This window comes from Bombina bombina, chromosome 8 (genome assembly GCF_027579735.1).
Source record: "Bombina bombina isolate aBomBom1 chromosome 8, aBomBom1.pri, whole genome shotgun sequence".
Lineage (NCBI taxonomy): Eukaryota > Metazoa > Chordata > Amphibia > Anura > Bombinatoridae > Bombina > Bombina bombina.
In genome coordinates, this window is record NC_069506.1 from 131,423,427 (window position 1) to 131,443,441 (window position 20,015).

Consider the following 20,015-nt stretch of genomic DNA (forward strand, 5'->3'; position numbering starts at 1 on the left):
TTGCGTATCCTATCTTTCAAATGGATCTTCCGAAACGCTGGTATTTAGAGTCTTGGCTGAAGTGAGCGGTAGACCCTCTACCGACAAGACTCCAGCCGCAGAAAAAAAGTCAGTAGGTTAAGAGCTTTCTGGGCTAACGCGGGTTTATAAAGCTCTTAACTACTGTGCTCTAAAGTACACTAAACACCCATAAACTACTATGTACCGCTAAACCGAGGTCCCCCCACATCGCCGCCACTCTAATATATTTTTTTAACCCTAATCTGCCGACCGGACACCAACTGCCACCTACATTATCCCTATAAACCCCTAATCTGCTGCCCCTAACACCGCCGACACCTACATAATATTTATTAACCCCTAATCTGCCCCCCCAACTTCGCCACTACCTAACTACACTTATTAACCCCTAATCTGCCGACCGGACCTCGGCGCTACTCTAATAAATGTATTAACCCCTAAAGCTAAGTCTAACCCTAACCCCCCCCCTAAATTAAATATAATTTTATTCTAACGAAAATAAATTATTTCTTATTAAAAAATGAATCCTATTTAAACCTAAATACTTACTTTGTAAAAATAAACCCTAATATAGCTACAATATAAATAATCATTACATTGTAGCTATTTTAGGATTTATATTTATTTTACAGGCAACTTTGTATTTATTTTAACCAGGTACAATAGCTATTAAATAGTTATTTACTATTTAATAGCTACCTAGTTAAAATAATTACAAAATTGCCTGTAAAATAAACCCTAACCTAAGTTACAATTAAACCTAACACTACACTATCAATAAATTAACTAAACTACCTACAATTACCTACAATTAAATCAACTAAACTAAATAACAAAAAAAACACTAAAGTACAAAAAATAAAAAAAGATTACAAAGAATTTTAAACTAATTACACCTACTCTAAGCCCCCTAAAAAAATAACAAAGCCCCTCAAAATAAAAAAATGCCCTACCCTATTCTAAAATAAAAAAGTTAACAGCTCTATTACCTTTACCAGCCCTTAAAAGGCTTGCCTGTAAAAAAAAAACATACAATACCCTCCCCCTACATTACAACCCACCACCCACATACCCCTAATCTAACCCACCCAAACCCCCCTTAAAAAACCTAACACTAAGCCCCTGAAGATCTTTCTACCTTGTCTTCACCCACCCGGGTACCATCCGATCCGTCCCAGAAGAGGGTCCGAAGTCTTCATCCTATCCGGCCAGAAGAGGTCCTCCAGAGGGTCCGAAGTCTTCATCCAGACAGCATCTTCTATCTTCTTCCATCCGGAGCGGAGCGGGTCCATCTTGAAGCAGCCGCCGCAGATCCATCTCTCTCTAACGACGTCCTACACAGCGAATGAAGGTTCCTTTAAATGACGTCATCCAAGATGGGATAGGATTCTATCAGCCAATCAGATTCAAGTGTCAATCAGATTGGCTGGATCCAATCAATTGAGCATGCAATCTATTGGCTGATCGGAACAGCCAACAGAATGCGAGCTCAATCTGATTGGCTGATTGGATCAGCCAATCGGATTGAACTTGAATCTGATTGGCTGATTCATCAGCCAATCAGATTTTTCCTACCTTAATTCCGTATTGGCTGATAGAATCCTATCAGCCAATCGGAATTCGAGGGACGCCATCTTGGATGACGTCATTTAAAGGAACCTTCATTCGCTGTTAGGACGTTGTTAGAAGAAGAGGATGGATCCGCGCCGGCTGCTTCAAGATGGACCCGCTCCGGATGGAAGAAGATGGATCTGGATGAAGACTTCGGACCCTCTGGAGGACCTCTTCTGGCCGTATAGGATGAAGACTTCGGACCCTCTTCTGGACAGATCGGATGGTACCCGGATGGGTGAAGACAAGGTAGGAAGATCTTCAGGGGCTTAGGTGTTTTTTAAGGGGGATTTGGGTGGGTTAGATTAGGGGTATGTGGGTGGTGGGTTGTAATGTTGGGGGGGTATTGTATGTTTTTTTTACAGGCAAAAGAGCTGGATTTCTTTGGGGCATGCCCCGCAAAAAGCCCTTTTAAGGGCTGGTAAGGTAATAGAGCTATTAACTTTTTATTTTAGAATAGGGTAGGGCATTTTTTTATTTTGGGGGGCTTTGTTATTTTTTTAGGGGGCTTAGAGTAGGTGTAATTAGTTTAAAATTCTTGTAATCTTTTTATATTTTTAGTAATTTAGTGTTTGTTTTATTTTGTAATTTAGTTTAGTGGATTTAATTGTAGGTAATTGTAGGTAGTTTAGTTAATTAATTTATTGATAGTGTAGTGTTAGGTTTAATTGTAATTTAGGTTAGGATTTTTTTTACAGGTTATTTTGTAATTATTTTAACTAGGTAGCTATTAAATAGTAAATAACTATTTAATAGCTATTGTACCTGGTTAAAATAAATACAAAGTTGCCTGTAAAATAAATATAAATACTAAAATAGCTACAATGTAATTATTATTTATATTGTAGCTATATTAGGGTTTATTTTACAGGTAAGTATTTATCTTTAAATAGGATTCATTTTTTTAATAAGAAATAATTTATTTTGTTAGAATAAAATTATATTTAACTTAGGGGGGTGTTAGGGTTAGACTTAGCTTTAGGGGTTAATACATTTATTAGAGTAGAGGCGAGGTCTGGTCGGCAGATTAGGGGTTAATACTTGAAGTTAGGTGTTGCAGATGTTAGGGAGGGCAGATTAGGGGTTAATAAAATTTATTATAGGGTTTGTGAGGCGGGAGTGAGGCGGTTTAGGGGTTAATACATTTATTATAGTGGCGGCAAGGTCCGGTCGGCAGATTAGGGGTTAATAAGTGTAGGTAAGGTAGTGGCGACGTTGGGGGGGGCAGATTAAGGGTTAATAAATATAATATAAGGGTCGGCGATGTTGTGGGCAGCAGATTAGGGGTACATAGGGATAATGTAGGTTGCGGCGGTGTCCGGAGCGGCAGATTAGGGGTTAATAATAATATGCAGGTGTCAGTGACAGCGGGGTTGGCAGATTAGGGGTTAATAAGTGTAAGGTTAGGGGTGTTTAGACTCGGGGTACATGTTAGAGTGTTAGGTGCAGACTTAGAAAGTGTTTCCCCATAGGAAACAATGGGGCTGTGTTAGGAGCTGAACGCTGCTTTTTTGCAGGTGTTAGGTTTTTTTCAGCCCAAACTGCCCCATTGTTTCCTATGGCGGAACCGTGCACGAGCACGTTTTTCAAACTAGCCGCTACCGTAAGCAACGCTGGTATTGAGAGTTGAAGTGGCGGTAAATATGCCTGTACGCTCCCTTTTTGGAGCCTAACGCAGCCCTTCAGAGAACTCTAAATACCAGCGTTATTTAAAAGGTGCGGGGGGGGAAAAAACACGCGTAGCTAACGCACCCCTTTGGCCGCAAAACTCTAAATCTAGCCGATAATGTTTAACACTACACACAAGAAATTTGGCATATGCCAAACTAAAGCAGTATATAAGAATATAATTTCAGTGCATTAATATAAACCCAGTGCTTCCCAGTTATTATTAAGATTTAATGATTGTGAATCAAGGTAACACTACTTATCTATGTATGTTAAACTTAGGGTCACAACATATAGTATCATGTAAAGCTAAGTAATTATTATACTGCAGTATATAATGATAGGTGAAATTAGAATATTATTATTATTAAAGCCTTGAATATTCATTAGTTGGTTGTAAACAACTTCTGTTCAACATAATGTAAATAAATAATGATGTAGTTCTCTAATTTGCACTTTACTTACAAAAAACATAAGGTAATTTGCTTCAGTAATTTCAGATTTGTTGCTGCAAACAAGAAGTTTCAAAAGAATAGTTTGATCAAAGATAATTTAAGAACAAAAGAAAATTATCTGCTGTGTGCCACAAAGCCCTACATAAAAAGATACAATTGTGTAATAGGAAAATGCTTTAATGTGCTACAGCACTTTATTATAGTATTCTATGGGCCAGATTACAAGTGGAGCAGTATTTAACGCTCCCGCGCTAACTCCGCAAGAAGTACGCTTTTTGCAAACATCAGGTACTGCTCGTATTACAAGTTGAAAATAAAACGGTTTTCACTTGCTCACTAACTTGATTTGCATTAAAAGGCGAAGTTTGAATATTGCAAACGTGTTAAAGGATTACTTTCTGTTGTCCTTTTTCATTCAATAAAATATTATATTTTTATTAAATAACATTATTTCATACCCACTGACCTGCATTATTGCCAAAACGAAGCTTCATAACGGTATAAAATGTACAAAATATATTTGCAGATGACGTCACCTAATCACTCCCACTATTTTCGTCACTGCGTGTCTAACATAATTAAACCAATGAAATACCATTTTAACGCATATCATTATCAAATAAATCTTCCCTAATACGCAGGCGCTTCAATGGCGATCTAATGCGCATGCGCAATAAGAACTATTGAAGCCTACTTTACCCACAGACCTATTACAAGCGACGCTTGCGCATTAGGTAAAAAAATCGATGTAATCAGTTAGCCAGACTTTCTATACCCCAAACAAACACTATCTGCTCTTACATGTGCGTTTAATAGAGCGGGTCTAGTCTGATACAAGCAGTGTTTGAGCGAGTGACGTTTTCGATGACGTCGCAGAAACTTGCGCATGCGCACAAACAAAATTTGCCGACATTTTGAAACCTGGGTTATGTACACGGATTGGCAAGCAGCTAAGTATACGAACGGAGTGGGTTTGGAAAAATTAAAGGATTAGAAAACGGATTAATAAGAAACTGTAAATATTATTAAATGTAATCGTATTGAAAAAGGTTTTATTTTGTAGAGTTAATTTATAGTAGCCATACTAAAAAAGAACTTACAGTGACCCTTTAACATATCCCCTTAGAACTCAATGGAGCGAAAAAGTGGGGAAAAACTAACACCTTACTCGCGCAAACCCAATCGCAAATTCTCAAGTGCGTTAACCCGACATAAAATTATTAATATTTCATATTCCAATGTTCATCACATAGCAGAATATGTTCTATTTATTAATAAATACATATTTCTACATATAGCTGACGGTATTTTCCTAATATATATCTAAACATATACAGTATCTCACAAAAGTGAGTACACCCCTCACATTTTTGTAAATATTTTATTATATCTTTTCATAATACAACACTGAAGAAATGACACTTTGCTACAATGTAAAGTAGTGAGTGTACAGCCTGTATAACAGTGTAAATTTGCTGTCCTCTCAAAATAACTCAACACACAGTCATTAATGTCTACACTGTTGGCAACAAAACTGAGTACACCTATAAGTGGAAACGTCCAAATTGGGCCTAAAGTCTCAATATTTTGTGTGGCCACCATTATTTTCCAGCACTGCCTTAATTCTCTTGGGCATAGAGTTCACCAGAGCTTCACAGGTTGACACTAGAGTCCTCTCCCACTCCTCCTTGACGACATCACGAAGCTGGTGGATGTAAGAGACCTTGTGCTCCCCCACCTTCCGTTTGAGGATGCTCCACAGATGCTCAATAGGGTTTAGGACTGGAGACATGCTTGGCCAGTCCATCACTTTTACCCTCAGCTTCTTTAGCAAGGCAGTGGTCAACTTGGAGGTGTGTTTGGGGTCGTTATGTTGGAATACCGCCCTGCGGCCCAGTCTCCGATATTGCTCTGCTTCAGTATGTCACAGTACATGTTGGCATTTATGATTCCCTCAATGAACTGTAGCTCCCCAATGCCGGCAGCACTCGTGCAGGCCCAGACCATGACACTCCAACCACCATGCTTGACTGTAGGAAAGACACACTTGTGTTTGTACTCCTCACCTGGTTGCCGCCACACACGTGACACCATCTGAGCCAAATAAGTTTATCTTGGTCTCATCGGACCACAGGACATGGTTCCAGTAATCCATGTACTTAGTCTGCTTGTCTTCAGCAAACTGTTTGCAGGCTTTCTTGTGCATCATCTTTAGAAGAGGCTTCCTTCTGGGACGACAGCCATGCAGACCAACTTGATGCAGTGTGCGGCGTATAGTCTGAGCACTGATAGGCTGACCCCCCACCCCTTCAACCTCTGCAGCAATGCTGGCAGCACTCATACGTCTATTTCCCAAAGACAAGCTCTAGTTATGATGCTGAGCATGTGCACTCAACTTCTTTGGTTGACCATGGCGAGGCCTGTTCTGAGTGGAACCTGTCCTGTGAAACCGCTGTATGGTCTTGCCCACCGTGCTGCAGCTCAGTTTCAGGGTCTTGGCAATCTTCTTATAGCCTAGGCCATCTTTATGTAGAGCAACAATTCTTTTTTTCAGATCCTCAGAGAGTTCTTTGCCATGGGGTGCCATGTTGAACTTCCAGTGATCAGTATGAGAGAGTGTAAAAGCGATAACACCAAATGTAACACACCTGCTCCCCATTCACACCTGAGACCTTGTAACACTAACGAGTCACATGACACCGGGTAGGGAAAATGGCTAATTGGGCCCAATTTGGACATTTCCACTTAGGGGTGTACTCACTTTTTTGACAACGGTTTAGACATTAATGGCTGTGTGTTGAGTTATTTTGAATTTTAAATTTACACCGTTATACAGGCTGAACACTCACTACTTTACATTGTAGCAAAGTGTAATTTCTTCAGTGTTGTCACATGAAAAAGATATAATAAAATATTTTTTGTGATTTAATTTCTTTGAGCCCTTAACTTTTTAGTGCAATTTTTAATATTTTTTTTATTAAATACTGTTATTATGAGTGTAATTGTTCTTTTAAATGTATTTTTGATGTGTTTAGTGACACTTTTTTTTGTTTTGCGAAACAGTTACCAGAGCTCTGAGGTCGTACTATCCCGACGCGCGTTAAACTAAATTGCGCTTAAGCGAGTTTACTTTCAACTTGTAATATGAGCACTACATCTCACATGCAAACAACCGTGAAAAAAATAATTTTCGCTCACGCGTAACTGTTAGCGCGTCACTTGTAATCTGGCCTTATGTGTTTAATCCCCAAAAAGAAGTTAAATATATTAAGACTACACTGGAGCTGCAACACACTTCCACTTTCTGAGCTGGGCGTGAGCCAGTGATTGGCGGCTATGCACACTCCTGATTGCCTCACCAGCTGTGTCCAGCTCAGGAGCAGAAGTGTTTTGCTGCTTAAAGGTCTTTGCATGGGTTAAACATATATGGGTTGATCACAATCTTTTAGAAAAAATGTATCAAATAATTAAGCTACAAAAAAAAAAAAAAAAAAAAGACTTTTAGGATTGTGATTGACCCCAGCTTAATATAGATTTGTTAAACTTTATAGCCATAACTGTAACCAATGTTAGGTCTTACCTTGTGAAGTAGGCGGTAGAAAATTCCAAAGCGGCGATTTGCCCAAAATAGCACAACTGATACTAACGCCCCAAAGATGACTGTCAAAGCCTGTGTACAGGGACATGGTTGATCCCCTGAAATCTGTAAGAATATTACATTATAACAGTGAGGGTATATTTTGCAACAAAGAAATTAATCATTGTTAAACTGAAATTATACTTTGCAATCAACATAAGTGAGTTATCACTTCAAAAGCAACATCTATATAAAGCCTAATGTTATCATAGAAATAAAAAGCATGTAGAAGTACATATATGCAAAATATTGCTTCTGCACGCCTCATTCTAAACCCTTATTAAAGGGACATTATTGTGAACTGCTGTTCCCAAATAGACCCAGCTGTGTGATTGCCACTACTGATTGGCTCAGTGGCTTTATCCACTCTGGACAAATAGTTCTCTGTGGCTCCTGAGTGGCACTTTAACTATGTGTTTAGCCATATTGCAGGGGGTTAAATATATAGCATTGTGGCATTGCTAGTGCTAAAATCACATGCTCTAGCAAGCCAAAGCATATACTTTTTGCAATATAATGTTGTATTAACTATATGGTATAAAGTTGTTCCTTAAAGGGACATTAAACACTTACAGATGGGAAAATTAAATGTTAAAATTGTATATATAAAAAGCCTCTGCAATATAATTTCATTATTTATTTTTTCCACTTTTCCTGTAACTCCATTCTGAAATTGAGAGCTTTTCATTTGCTGTTAGAAATGGAAATGCAGAACACTGTTTGCATTCCACACAGCCATTGGCTGCACACTCTAGTGATCTATTTATAAATTACCCTAATTGGCTACAGCAGAGAAGGTAGCCTAAGTTACAATATGGCAGCCCATTGTTTTATAGACACTAAAACTTTGCACTTATGTTGTCAATAATTAAACAGCTCATGAAACTTTAAAAACTATATCAACATGTTATTTTCTGACTAATCTTTTCTTTGAATATATAATTATATCTAGCATTTATTTAGCATCCAATGTCCCTTTAAGGGGACGTAAAGTCAAAATCAAACTTCCACGGTTTAGATAGAGAATGCATTTTTTAAAATTTTCCAATTTACTTTTGTTTTAATCAATTTGATTTATTCTTTTTGGTCACCTTTGTTTAAAAGTAAACCTAAACAGCACTTTATGGAAGTGTGTGCAACAATGCTTGTAGCAATGTTATATATTATACTACTGCCATATAATGCTAAAACCACATACATACAGCAGTTGGGCATATATAGGTTAACAATACCTATCAATAAAGGATATTATAGGTTACATTATCAATAAAAGATACCATGAAAATGAAGTACATTTGATAATAAATGTAAACTGCATTTGTGTAATGCATGCTGCCTTGATCAGCATCATGAAAGTTTCATTTTGACTCTACTGTCACTTTATCAAAACAAAAAAATGCCAACCATAGCACAGATGTTTAATGGAAGGGTGGAGTGGGGTATTATAATTATATATAGTACTCCTATTATTATAATAGTCTTATAGTATGAGTCAGAAACACTGATTATATTGTATAATTAATATTTAGTACGCTGTGTGTGTGTTCTTTACACTACCTCCCACAGTATTCTCTCATTCATCATCATCATCAGTCCTGGTTAAGTGTGATGCTACCATACACAATACTGTGTGCAGACACCTTGTTTATGAATTATGGAAGTACTTTACAAATTCTCTAGTATCAGCATATTGCTTTTTGTAAATCACCAGCATATTCCCCAGTACTATAGAAGGAACAATAAATTAACTTTTTTCTGCATGCTAGTGGCTTGATATCAGCAAATAATATTCTAGATGACATTATCTGCAATATGCAGAGCCACCTCTCATATCTTTATTTTGTCCTTTTTTGCAGATCAGGAAAATTTGTAGTTTAGAAAATGCAGACCTCTGATAAATTTGAATTTTAATAAAGCTTCGCTAAATAAGTTCAGTTGATGTAAACCAGTTTCTACTGACATCAAGCAATGAGACAGGCATAAAAATAATGTTTTATTAAATTAGAGTTGAGAGATAAAATGAACCAGGCCCATTGGATCTTTCTATGCTAATACAGTATAGCTATCGATTGCAAAACTTTATTCTTGAGGTCCGTCCCACTGATATAGTAAACAAATAAATTAGATGATCTAATAATTTCAAAAGTTACTTATATCAAGGGTGTCTCAGACCACAAAAACCAGAACCTTTTTCTAAGCATAGCGTACAAATAAAGAATGTTTGGGTAACGCTCTATGCTGTTGATCAGGTTCAGGTCTAGAGGGTGACACGGACGGAGCGCACAGTCCCAGTAGATAGTGCAGATTACAGCGATCAGAAGATACATCACTACAAGGCACATTTTGAGCGTTTAATTAAATACTGCACAGCTATTAATTGCCAGATAAGTCTGGGTCAAACTACACAGCTATAGAGGCTAATATGACGTTTGTCGGTTATTTTACCTGTTCTGCTGCTGAGGCTGTAAAACCAAACATCGCTGGTAACAATCACAGTGTATCACACTTGTGTGCACTTCCTCTGTGCACTTTACCCAGAGATCCTCTCCGTGCTGGTCACGTGTCAGTGACACTCCGCTATCAGCCTATTGGGGCAGAGGTTGTGATGAGCAGCAAATAAGTTTTTATCACTTGTAGAGCTTTGTAAGCAAAGTAGCAAACCAACCGTAAAGAACGTGACAAGCAGCTTCATGCCGTTTGCTACAATAGGTCACGTTACCATCCAGATGTTGTTATAGGTTCTCATGGGCTCTTGTTGATTATTATAGACAAAAGAAAAGATCAGTGCAAGATGTATGGTACTTTACTGTACAAGATGTATGGTACTTTACTGTACAATATTTATGGTACTTTACTGTACAAGTTGTATGGTACTTTACTGTACAATATTTATGGTACTTTACTGTACATGATATATGGTAGTTTACAATATTTATGGTAGTTTACAAAATGTATCTTATGGTACTTTACTGTACAAGATTTATGGTCATTTACTGTACAAGATGTATGGCACTTTACTGTACAAGATGTATGGTACTTTACTGTACAAGATTAATGGTCCTTTACTGTACAAGATGTATGGCACTTTACTGTACAAGATGTATGGTACTTTACTGTACAAGCTTTATGGTATTTTAATGTACAAGATGTATGGTACTTTACTGTGTTAGATGTATGGTACTTTACTGTACAATATTTATGGTACTTTAATGTACAATATGCATGGTACTTTACTGTACAAGATGTATGGTACTTTACTGTACAAGATGTATGGTACTTTACTGTACAATATTCATGGTACTTTACTGTGTTAGATGCATGGTTCTTTACTGTACAAGATGCATGGTACTTTACTGTGTTAGATGTATGGTACTTTACTGTACTATATGTATGGTACTTTACTATACAAAATGTATGTTACTTTACTGTACAATATGTATGGTACTTTACTGTACAAGATATATGGTACTTTACTGTACAATATTTATGGTACTTTACCTTACAGTATATATGGTAATTTACTGCACAAGATGTATGGTACTTTACTGTACAAGATTTATGGTATTTTAATGTACAAGATGTATGGTACTTTACTGTGTTAGATGCATGGTACTTTACTGTCCACTTTATATGATACTTTACTGTGCAATATGTATGGTACTTTACTGTGCACTATGTATGATACTTTACTGTGCAAGATGTAAGGTACTTTACTGTACAAGATGTATGGCACTTTACTGTACAAGATTTATGATACTTTACTGTGCAAAATGTATGATACTTTTCTGTACAAGATGTATGGTACTTTACTGTGTTAGATGTATGGTATTTTACTGTACAAGATTTATGATACTTTACTGTGCAAGATTTATGATACTTAAATGTACAATATGTATGGTACTTTACTGTACAAAATGCATGGTACATTACTGTGTTAGATGTATGGTACTTTACTGTTTTAGATGTATGGTACTTTACTGTACAATATGTATGGTACTTTACTGTGTTAGATGTATGGTACTTTACTTTACAATATGTATGGTACTTTACTGTACAATATTTATGGTACTTTACTGTACATGATATATGGTAGTTTACAATATTTATGGTACTTTACAAGATATATGGTAGTTTACAATATTTATGGTACTTTACTGTACAAGATATATGGTAGTTTACAAGATGTATGGTACTTTACTGTACAAGATTTATGGTCCTTTACTGTACAAGATATATGGCACTTTACTGTACAAGATGTTTGGTACTTTACTGTACAAGATTGATGGTCCTTTACTGTACAAGATGTATGGCACTTTACTGTACAAGATGTATGGTACTTTACTGTACAAGATTAATGGTCCTTTACTGTACAAGATGTATAGCACTTTACTGTACAAGATGTATGGTACTTTACTGTACAAGCTTTATGGTATTTTAATGTACAAGATGTATGGTACTTTACTGTGTTAGATGTATGGTACTTTACTGTACAATATTTATGGTACTTTAATGTACAATATGCATGGTACTTTACTGTACAAGATGTATGGTACTTTACTGTACAAGATGTATGGTACTTTACTGTACAATATGCATGGTACTTTACTGTGTTAGATGCATGGTTCTTTACTGTACAAGATGCATGGTACTTTACTGTGTTAGATGTATGGTACTTTACTGTACTATATGTATGGTACTTTACTATACAAAATGTATGTTACTTTACTGTACAATATGTATGATACTTTACTGTACAAGATATATGGTACTTTACTGTACAATATTTATGGTACTTTACCTTACAGTATATATGGTACTTTACTGTACAAGATGTATAGTACTTTACTGTACAAGATTTATGGTATTTTAATGTACAAGATGTATGGTACTTTACTGTGTTAGATGCATGGTACTTTACTGTCCACTTTATATGATACTTTACTGTGCAATATGTATGGTACTTTACTGTGCACTATGTATGATACTTTACTGTGCAAGATGTAAGGTACTTTACTGTACAAGATGTATGGCACTTTACTGTACAAGATTTATGATACTTTACTGTGCAAAATGTATGATACTTTTCTGTACAAGATGTATGGTACTTTACTGTGTTAGATGTATGGTATTTTACTGTACAAGATTTATGATACTTTACTGTGCAAGATTTATGATACTTAAATGTGCAATATGTATGGTACTTTACTGTACAAAATGCATGGTACATTACTGTGTTAGATGTATGGTACTTTACTGTTTTAGATGTATGGTACTTTACTGTACAATATGTATGGTACTTTACTGTGTTAGATGTATGGTACTTTACTTTACAATATGTATGGTACTTTACTGTACAATATTTATGGTACTTTACTGTACATGATATATGGTAGTTTACAATATTTATGGTACTTTACAAGATATATGGTAGTTTACAATATTTATGGTACTTTACTGTACAAGATATATGGTAGTTTACAAGATGTATGGTACTTTACTGTACAAGATTTATGGTCCTATACTGTACAAGATATATGGCACTTTACTGTACAAGATGTTTGGTACTTTACTGTACAAGATTGATGGTCCTTTACTGTACAAGATGTATGGTACTTTACTGTACAAGATGTATGGTACTTTACTGTACAAGATGTATGGTACTTTACTGTGTTAGATGCATGGTACTTTACTGTGTTAGATGTATGGTACTTTACTGTACTATATGTATGGTACTTTACTATATAAGATGTATGTTACTTTACTGTACAATATGTATGGTACTTTACTGTACAAGATATATGGTACTTTACTGTACAATATTTATGGTACTTTACTGTACAAGATATATTGTACTTTACTGTACAATATATATGGTACTTTACTGTACAATATTTATGGTACTTTACTGTACAGTATATATGGTACTTTACTGTACAAGATGTATGGTACTTTGCTGTACAAGATGTATGGTATTTTAATGTACAAGATGTATGATACTTTACTGTGCAAGATATATGGTACTTTACTGTACAATATTTATGGTACTTTACTGTACAGTATATATGGTACTTTACTGTACAAGATGTATGGTACTTTACTGTACAAGATTTATGGTATTTTAATGTACAAGATGTATGGTACTTTACTGTGTTAGATGCATGGTACTTTACTGTCCACTTTATATGATACTTTACTGTGCAAGATGTATGGTACTTTACTGTGCACTATGTATGATACTTTACTGTGCAAGATGTAAGGTACTTTACTGTACAAGATGTATGGCACTTTACTGTACAAGATTTATGATACTTTACTGTGAAAAATGTATGATACTTTTCTGTACAAGATGTATGGTACTTTACTGTGTTAGATGTATGGTACTTTACTGTACAAGATTTATGATACTTTACTGTGCAATATTTATGATACTTAAATGTACAATATGTATGGTACTTTACTATACAAAATGCATGGTACATTACTGTGTTAGATGTAGGGTACTTTACTGTTTTAGATGTATGGTACTTTACTGTACAATATGTATGGTACTTTACTGTGTTATATGTATGGTACTTTACTGTACAATATGTATGGTACTTTACTGTACAATATTTATGGTACTTTACTGTACATGATATATGGTAGTTTACAATATTTATGGTACTTTACAAGATATATGGTAGTTTACAATATTTATGGTACTTTACTGTACAAGATATATGGTAGTTTACAAGATGTATGGTACTTTACTGTACAAGATTTATGGTCCTTTACTGTACAAGATATATGGCACTTTACTGTACAAGATGTTTGGTACTTTACTGTACAAGATTGATGGTCCTTTACTGTACAAGATGTATGGCACTTTACTGTACAAGATGTATGGTACTTTACTGTACAAGATTAATGGTCCTTTACTGTACAAGATGTATGGCACTTTACTGTACAAGATGTATGGTACTTTACTGTACAAGCTTTATGGTATTTTAATGTACAAGATGTATGGTACTTTACTGTGTTAGATGTATGGTACTTTACTGTACAATATTTATGGTACTTTAATGTACAATATGCATGGTACTTTACTGTACAAGATGTATGGTACTTTACTGTACAAGATGTATGGTACTTTACTGTACAATATGCATGGTACTTTACTGTGTTAGATGCATGGTTCTTTACTGTACAAGATGCATGGTACTTTACTGTGTTAGATGTATGGTACTTTACTGTACTATATGTATGGTACTTTACTATACAAAATGTATGTTACTTTACTGTACAATATGTATGATACTTTACTGTACAAGATATATGGTACTTTACTGTACAATATTTATGGTACTTTACCTTACAGTATATATGGTACTTTACTGTACAAGATGTATGGTACTTTACTGTACAAGATTTATGGTATTTTAATGTACAAGATGTATGGTACTTTACTGTGTTAGATGCATGGTACTTTACTGTCCACTTTATATGATACTTTACTGTGCAATATGTATGGTACTTTACTGTGCACTATGTATGATACTTTACTGTGCAAGATGTAAGGTACTTTACTGTACAAGATGTATGGCACTTTACTGTACAAGATTTATGATACTTTACTGTGCAAAATGTATGATACTTTTCTGTACAAGATGTATGGTACTTTACTGTGTTAGATGTATGGTATTTTACTGTACAAGATTTATGATACTTTACTGTGCAAGATTTATGATACTTAAATGTACAATATGTATGGTACTTTACTGTACAAAATGCATGGTACATTACTGTGTTAGATGTATGGTACTTTACTGTTTTAGATGTATGGTACTTTACTGTACAATATGTATGGTACTTTACTGTGTTAGATGTATGGTACTTTACTTTACAATATGTATGGTACTTTACTGTACAATATTTATGGTACTTTACTGTACATGATATATGGTAGTTTACAATATTTATGGTACTTTACAAGATATATGGTAGTTTACAATATTTATGGTACTTTACTGTACAAGATATATGGTAGTTTACAAGATGTATGGTACTTTACTGTACAAGATTTATGGTCCTTTACTGTACAAGATATATGGCACTTTACTGGACAAGATGTTTGGTACTTTACTGTACAAGATTGATGGTCCTTTACTGTACAAGATGTATGGTACTTTACTGTACAAGATGTATGGTACTTTACTGTACAAGATGTATGGTACTTTACTGTGTTAGATGCATGGTACTTTACTGTGTTAGATGTATGGTACTTTACTGTACTATATGTATGGTACTTTACTATATAAGATGTATGTTACTTTACTGTACAATATGTATGGTACTTTACTGTACAAGATATATGGTACTTTACTGTACAAGATATATTGTACTTTACTGTACAATATATATGGTACTTTACTGTACAATATTTATGGTACTTTACTGTACAGTATATATGGTACTTTACTGTACAAGATGTATGGTACTTTACTGTACAAGATGTTTGGTACTTTACTGTACAAGATTGATGGTCCTTTACTGTACAAGATGTATGGTACTTTACTGTACAAGATGTATGGTACTTTACTGTACAAGATGTATGGTACTTTACTGTGTTAGATGCATGGTACTTTACTGTGTTAGATGTATGGTACTTTACTGTACTATATGTATGGTACTTTACTATATAAGATGTATGTTACTTTACTGTACAATATGTATGGTACTATACTGTACAAGATATATGGTACTTTACTGTACAAGATATATTGTACTTTACTGTACAATATATATGGTACTTTACTGTACAATATTTATGGTACTTTACTGTACAGTATATATGGTACTTTACTGTACAAGATGTATGGTACTTTACTGTACAAGATTTATGGTATTTTAATGTACAAGATGTATGGTACTTTACTGTGTTAGATGCATGGTACTTTACTGTCCACTTTATATGATACTTTACTGTGCAAGATGTATGGTACTTTACTGTGCACTATGTATGATACTTTACTGTGCAAGATGTAAGGTACTTTACTGTACAAGATGTATGGCACTTTACTGTACAAGATTTATGATACTTTACTGTGAAAAATGTATGATACTTTTCTGTACAAGATGTATGGTACTTTACTGTGTTAGATGTATGGTACTTTACTGTACAAGATTTATGATACTTTACTGTGCAATATTTATGATACTTAAATGTACAATATGTATGGTACTTTACTGTACAAAATGCATGGTACATTACTGTGTTAGATGTAGGGTACTTTACTGTTTTAGATGTATGGTACTTTACTGTACAATATGTATGGTACTTTACTGTGTTAGATGTATGGTACTTTACTGTACAATATGTATGGTACTTTACTGTACAATATTTATGGTACTTTACTGTACATGATATATGGTAGTTTACAATATTTATGGTACTTTACAAGATATATGGTAGTTTACAATATTTATGGTACTTTACTGTACAAGATATATGGTAGTTTACAAGATGTATGGTACTTTACTGTACAAGATTTATGGTCCTTTACTGTACAAGATATATGGCACTTTACTGTACAAGATGTTTGGTACTTTACTGTACAAGATTGATGGTCCTTTACTGTACAAGATGTATGGTACTTTACTGTACAAGATGTATGGTACTTTACTGTACAAGATGTATGGTACTTTACTGTGTTAGATGCATGGTACTTTACTGTACTATATGTATGGTACTTTACTATATAAGATGTATGTTACTTTACTGTACAATATGTATGGTACTTTACTGTACAAGATATATGGTACTTTACTGTACAATATTTATGGTACTTTACTGTACAAGATATATGGTACTTTACTGTACAAGATATATGGTACTTTACTGTACAATATTTATGGTACTTTACTGTACAGTATATATGGTACTTTACTGTACAAGATGTATGGTACTTTGCTGTACAAGATGTATGGTATTTTAATGTACAAGATGTATGATACTTTACTGTGCAAGATGTAGGGCACTTTACTGTACAAGATGTATGGCACTTTACTGTACAAGATTTATGATACTTTACTGTGCAAAATGTATGGTACTTTACTGTACAAGATGTATGGTACTTTACTGTGTTAGATGTATGGCACTTTACTTTACAAGATGTATGGTACTTTACTGTGTTAGATGTATGGTACTTTACTATACAAGATTTATGATACTTTACTGTGCAAAATGTATGGTACTTAAATGTACAATATGTATGGTACTTTACTGTACAAAATGCATGGTACATTACTGTACAAAATGCATGGTACATTACTGTGTTAGATGTATGGTACTTTACAGTACAATATGTATGGTACTTTACTGTTTTAGATGTATGGTACTTTACTGTACAATATGTATGGTACTTTACTGTGTTAGATGTATGGTACTTTACTGTACAATATGTACGGTACTTTGCTGTACAAGATATATGGTACTTTACTGTACAATATGTATGGTACTTTACTGTACAAGATGTATGGTACTTTACTGTGCAATATATATGATAATTTACTGTGCAAGATGTATGGTACTTTACTGTACAAGATTTATGGTATTTTAATGTACAAGATGTATGGTACTTTACTGTGTTAGATGTATGGTACTTTACTGTGTTAGATGTATGATACTTTACTGTGTTAGATGTATGGTACTTTACTATACAAGGTTTATGGTACTTTACTGTACTAGATGTATGGTACTTTACTGTACTATATGTATGGTACTTTACTGTACAAGATGCATGGTTCTTTACTGTACAATATGGATATTTTACTGTACTATATGTATGGTACTTTACTATACAAGATGTATGTTACTTTACTGTACAATATGTATGGTACTTTACTGTGTTAGATGTATGGATATTTTACTGTACTATATGTATGGTACTTTACTGTACTATATGTTTGGTACTTTACTGTACAAGATGCATGGTTCTTTACTGTACAAGATGCATGGTACTTTACTGTGTTAGATGTATGGATATTTTACTGTACTATATGTATGGTACTTTACTATACAAGATATATGGTACTTTACTGTACAATATTGTATGGTACTTTACTGTACAAGATATATGGTACTTTACTGTACAAGATGTATGGTACTTTACTGTACAAGATTTATGGTACTTTACTGTACAGTATATATGATACTTTACTGTACAATATGTATGGTACTTTACTGTACACTATTTTTGGTATTTTAATGTACAAGATGTATGGTACTTTACTGTGTTAGATGTATGGTACTTTACTGTCCACTTTATATGATACTTTACTGTGCAAGATGTATGGTACTTTACTGTGCACTATGTATGATACTTTACTGTACAATATGTACGGTACTTTGCTGTACAAGATATATGGTACATTACTGTACAATATGTATGGTACTTTACTGTACAAGATGTATGGTACTTTACTGTGCAATATATATGATAATTTACTGTGCAAGATGTATGGTACTTTACTGTACAAGATTTATGGTATTTTAATGTACAAGATGTATGGTACTTTACTGTGTTAGATGTATGATACTTTACTGTGTTAGATGTATGGTACTTTACTGTTCAAGGTTTATGATACTTTACTGTGCAAAATGTATGGTACTTTACTGTACTAGATGTATGGTACTTTACTGTCCCATATGTATGGTACTTTACTGTACAAGATGCATGGTTCTTTACTGTACAAGATGCATGGTACTTTACTGTGTTAGATGTATGGATATTTTACTGTACTATATGTATGGTACTTTACTATACAAGATGTATGTTACTTTACTGTACAATATGTATGGTACTTTACTGTGTTAGATGTATGGATATTTTACTGTACTATATGTATGGTACTTTACTGTACTATATGTATGGTACTTTACTGTACAAGATGCATGGCTCTTTACTGTACAAGATGCATGGTACTTTACTGTGTTAGATGTATGGATATTTTACTGTACTATATGTATGGTACTTTACTATACAAGATATATGGTACTTTACTGTACAAGATATATGGTACTTTACTGTACAAGATGTATGGTACTTTACTGTACAAGATTTATGGTACTTTACTGTACAAGATGTATGGTACTTTACTGTACAATATTTATGGTACTTTACTGTACAGTATATATGATACTTTACTGTACAATATGTATGGTACTTTACTGTACAATATTTATGGTATTTTAATGTACAAGATGTATGGTACTTTACTGTGTTAGATGTATGGTACTTTACTGTCCACTTTATATAATACTTTACTGTGCAAGATGTATGGTACTTTACTGTACACTATGTATGATACTTTACTGTGCAAGATGTATGGTACTTTACTGTGCACTATGTATGATACTTTATTGTGTTAGATGTATGGTACTTTACTGTACAAAATGCAGGGTACATTACTCTGTTAGATGTATGGTACTTTACGTAGAATATGTATGGTACTTTACTGTTTTAGATGTATGGTACTTTACTGTACAATATGTATGGTACTTTACTGTGTTAGATGTATGGTACTTTACTGTACAATATGTATGGTACTTTGCTGTACAAGATATATGGTACATTACTGTACAA

General features: G+C 34.2%; 1 protein-coding gene across 1 annotated transcript in view; it reads right to left on the reverse strand.

Moving 5' to 3' along the window:
- Window positions 1-9,932, reverse strand: part of ILVBL (ilvB acetolactate synthase like) — a 144,732-nt gene extending 134,800 nt beyond the window's left edge. The window contains exons 1-2 of the mRNA XM_053690578.1: window positions 9,838-9,932; window positions 7,336-7,458 (exon numbers count right to left, since the gene is read on the reverse strand). Of these exons, the coding sequence (XP_053546553.1) occupies window positions 7,336-7,458; window positions 9,838-9,870 (156 nt within the window). The 5' untranslated portion in view covers window positions 9,871-9,932. The remainder of the gene's footprint in view (window positions 1-7,335; window positions 7,459-9,837) is intronic.
- Between the last annotated feature and the right edge of the window lie 10,083 nt (window positions 9,933-20,015).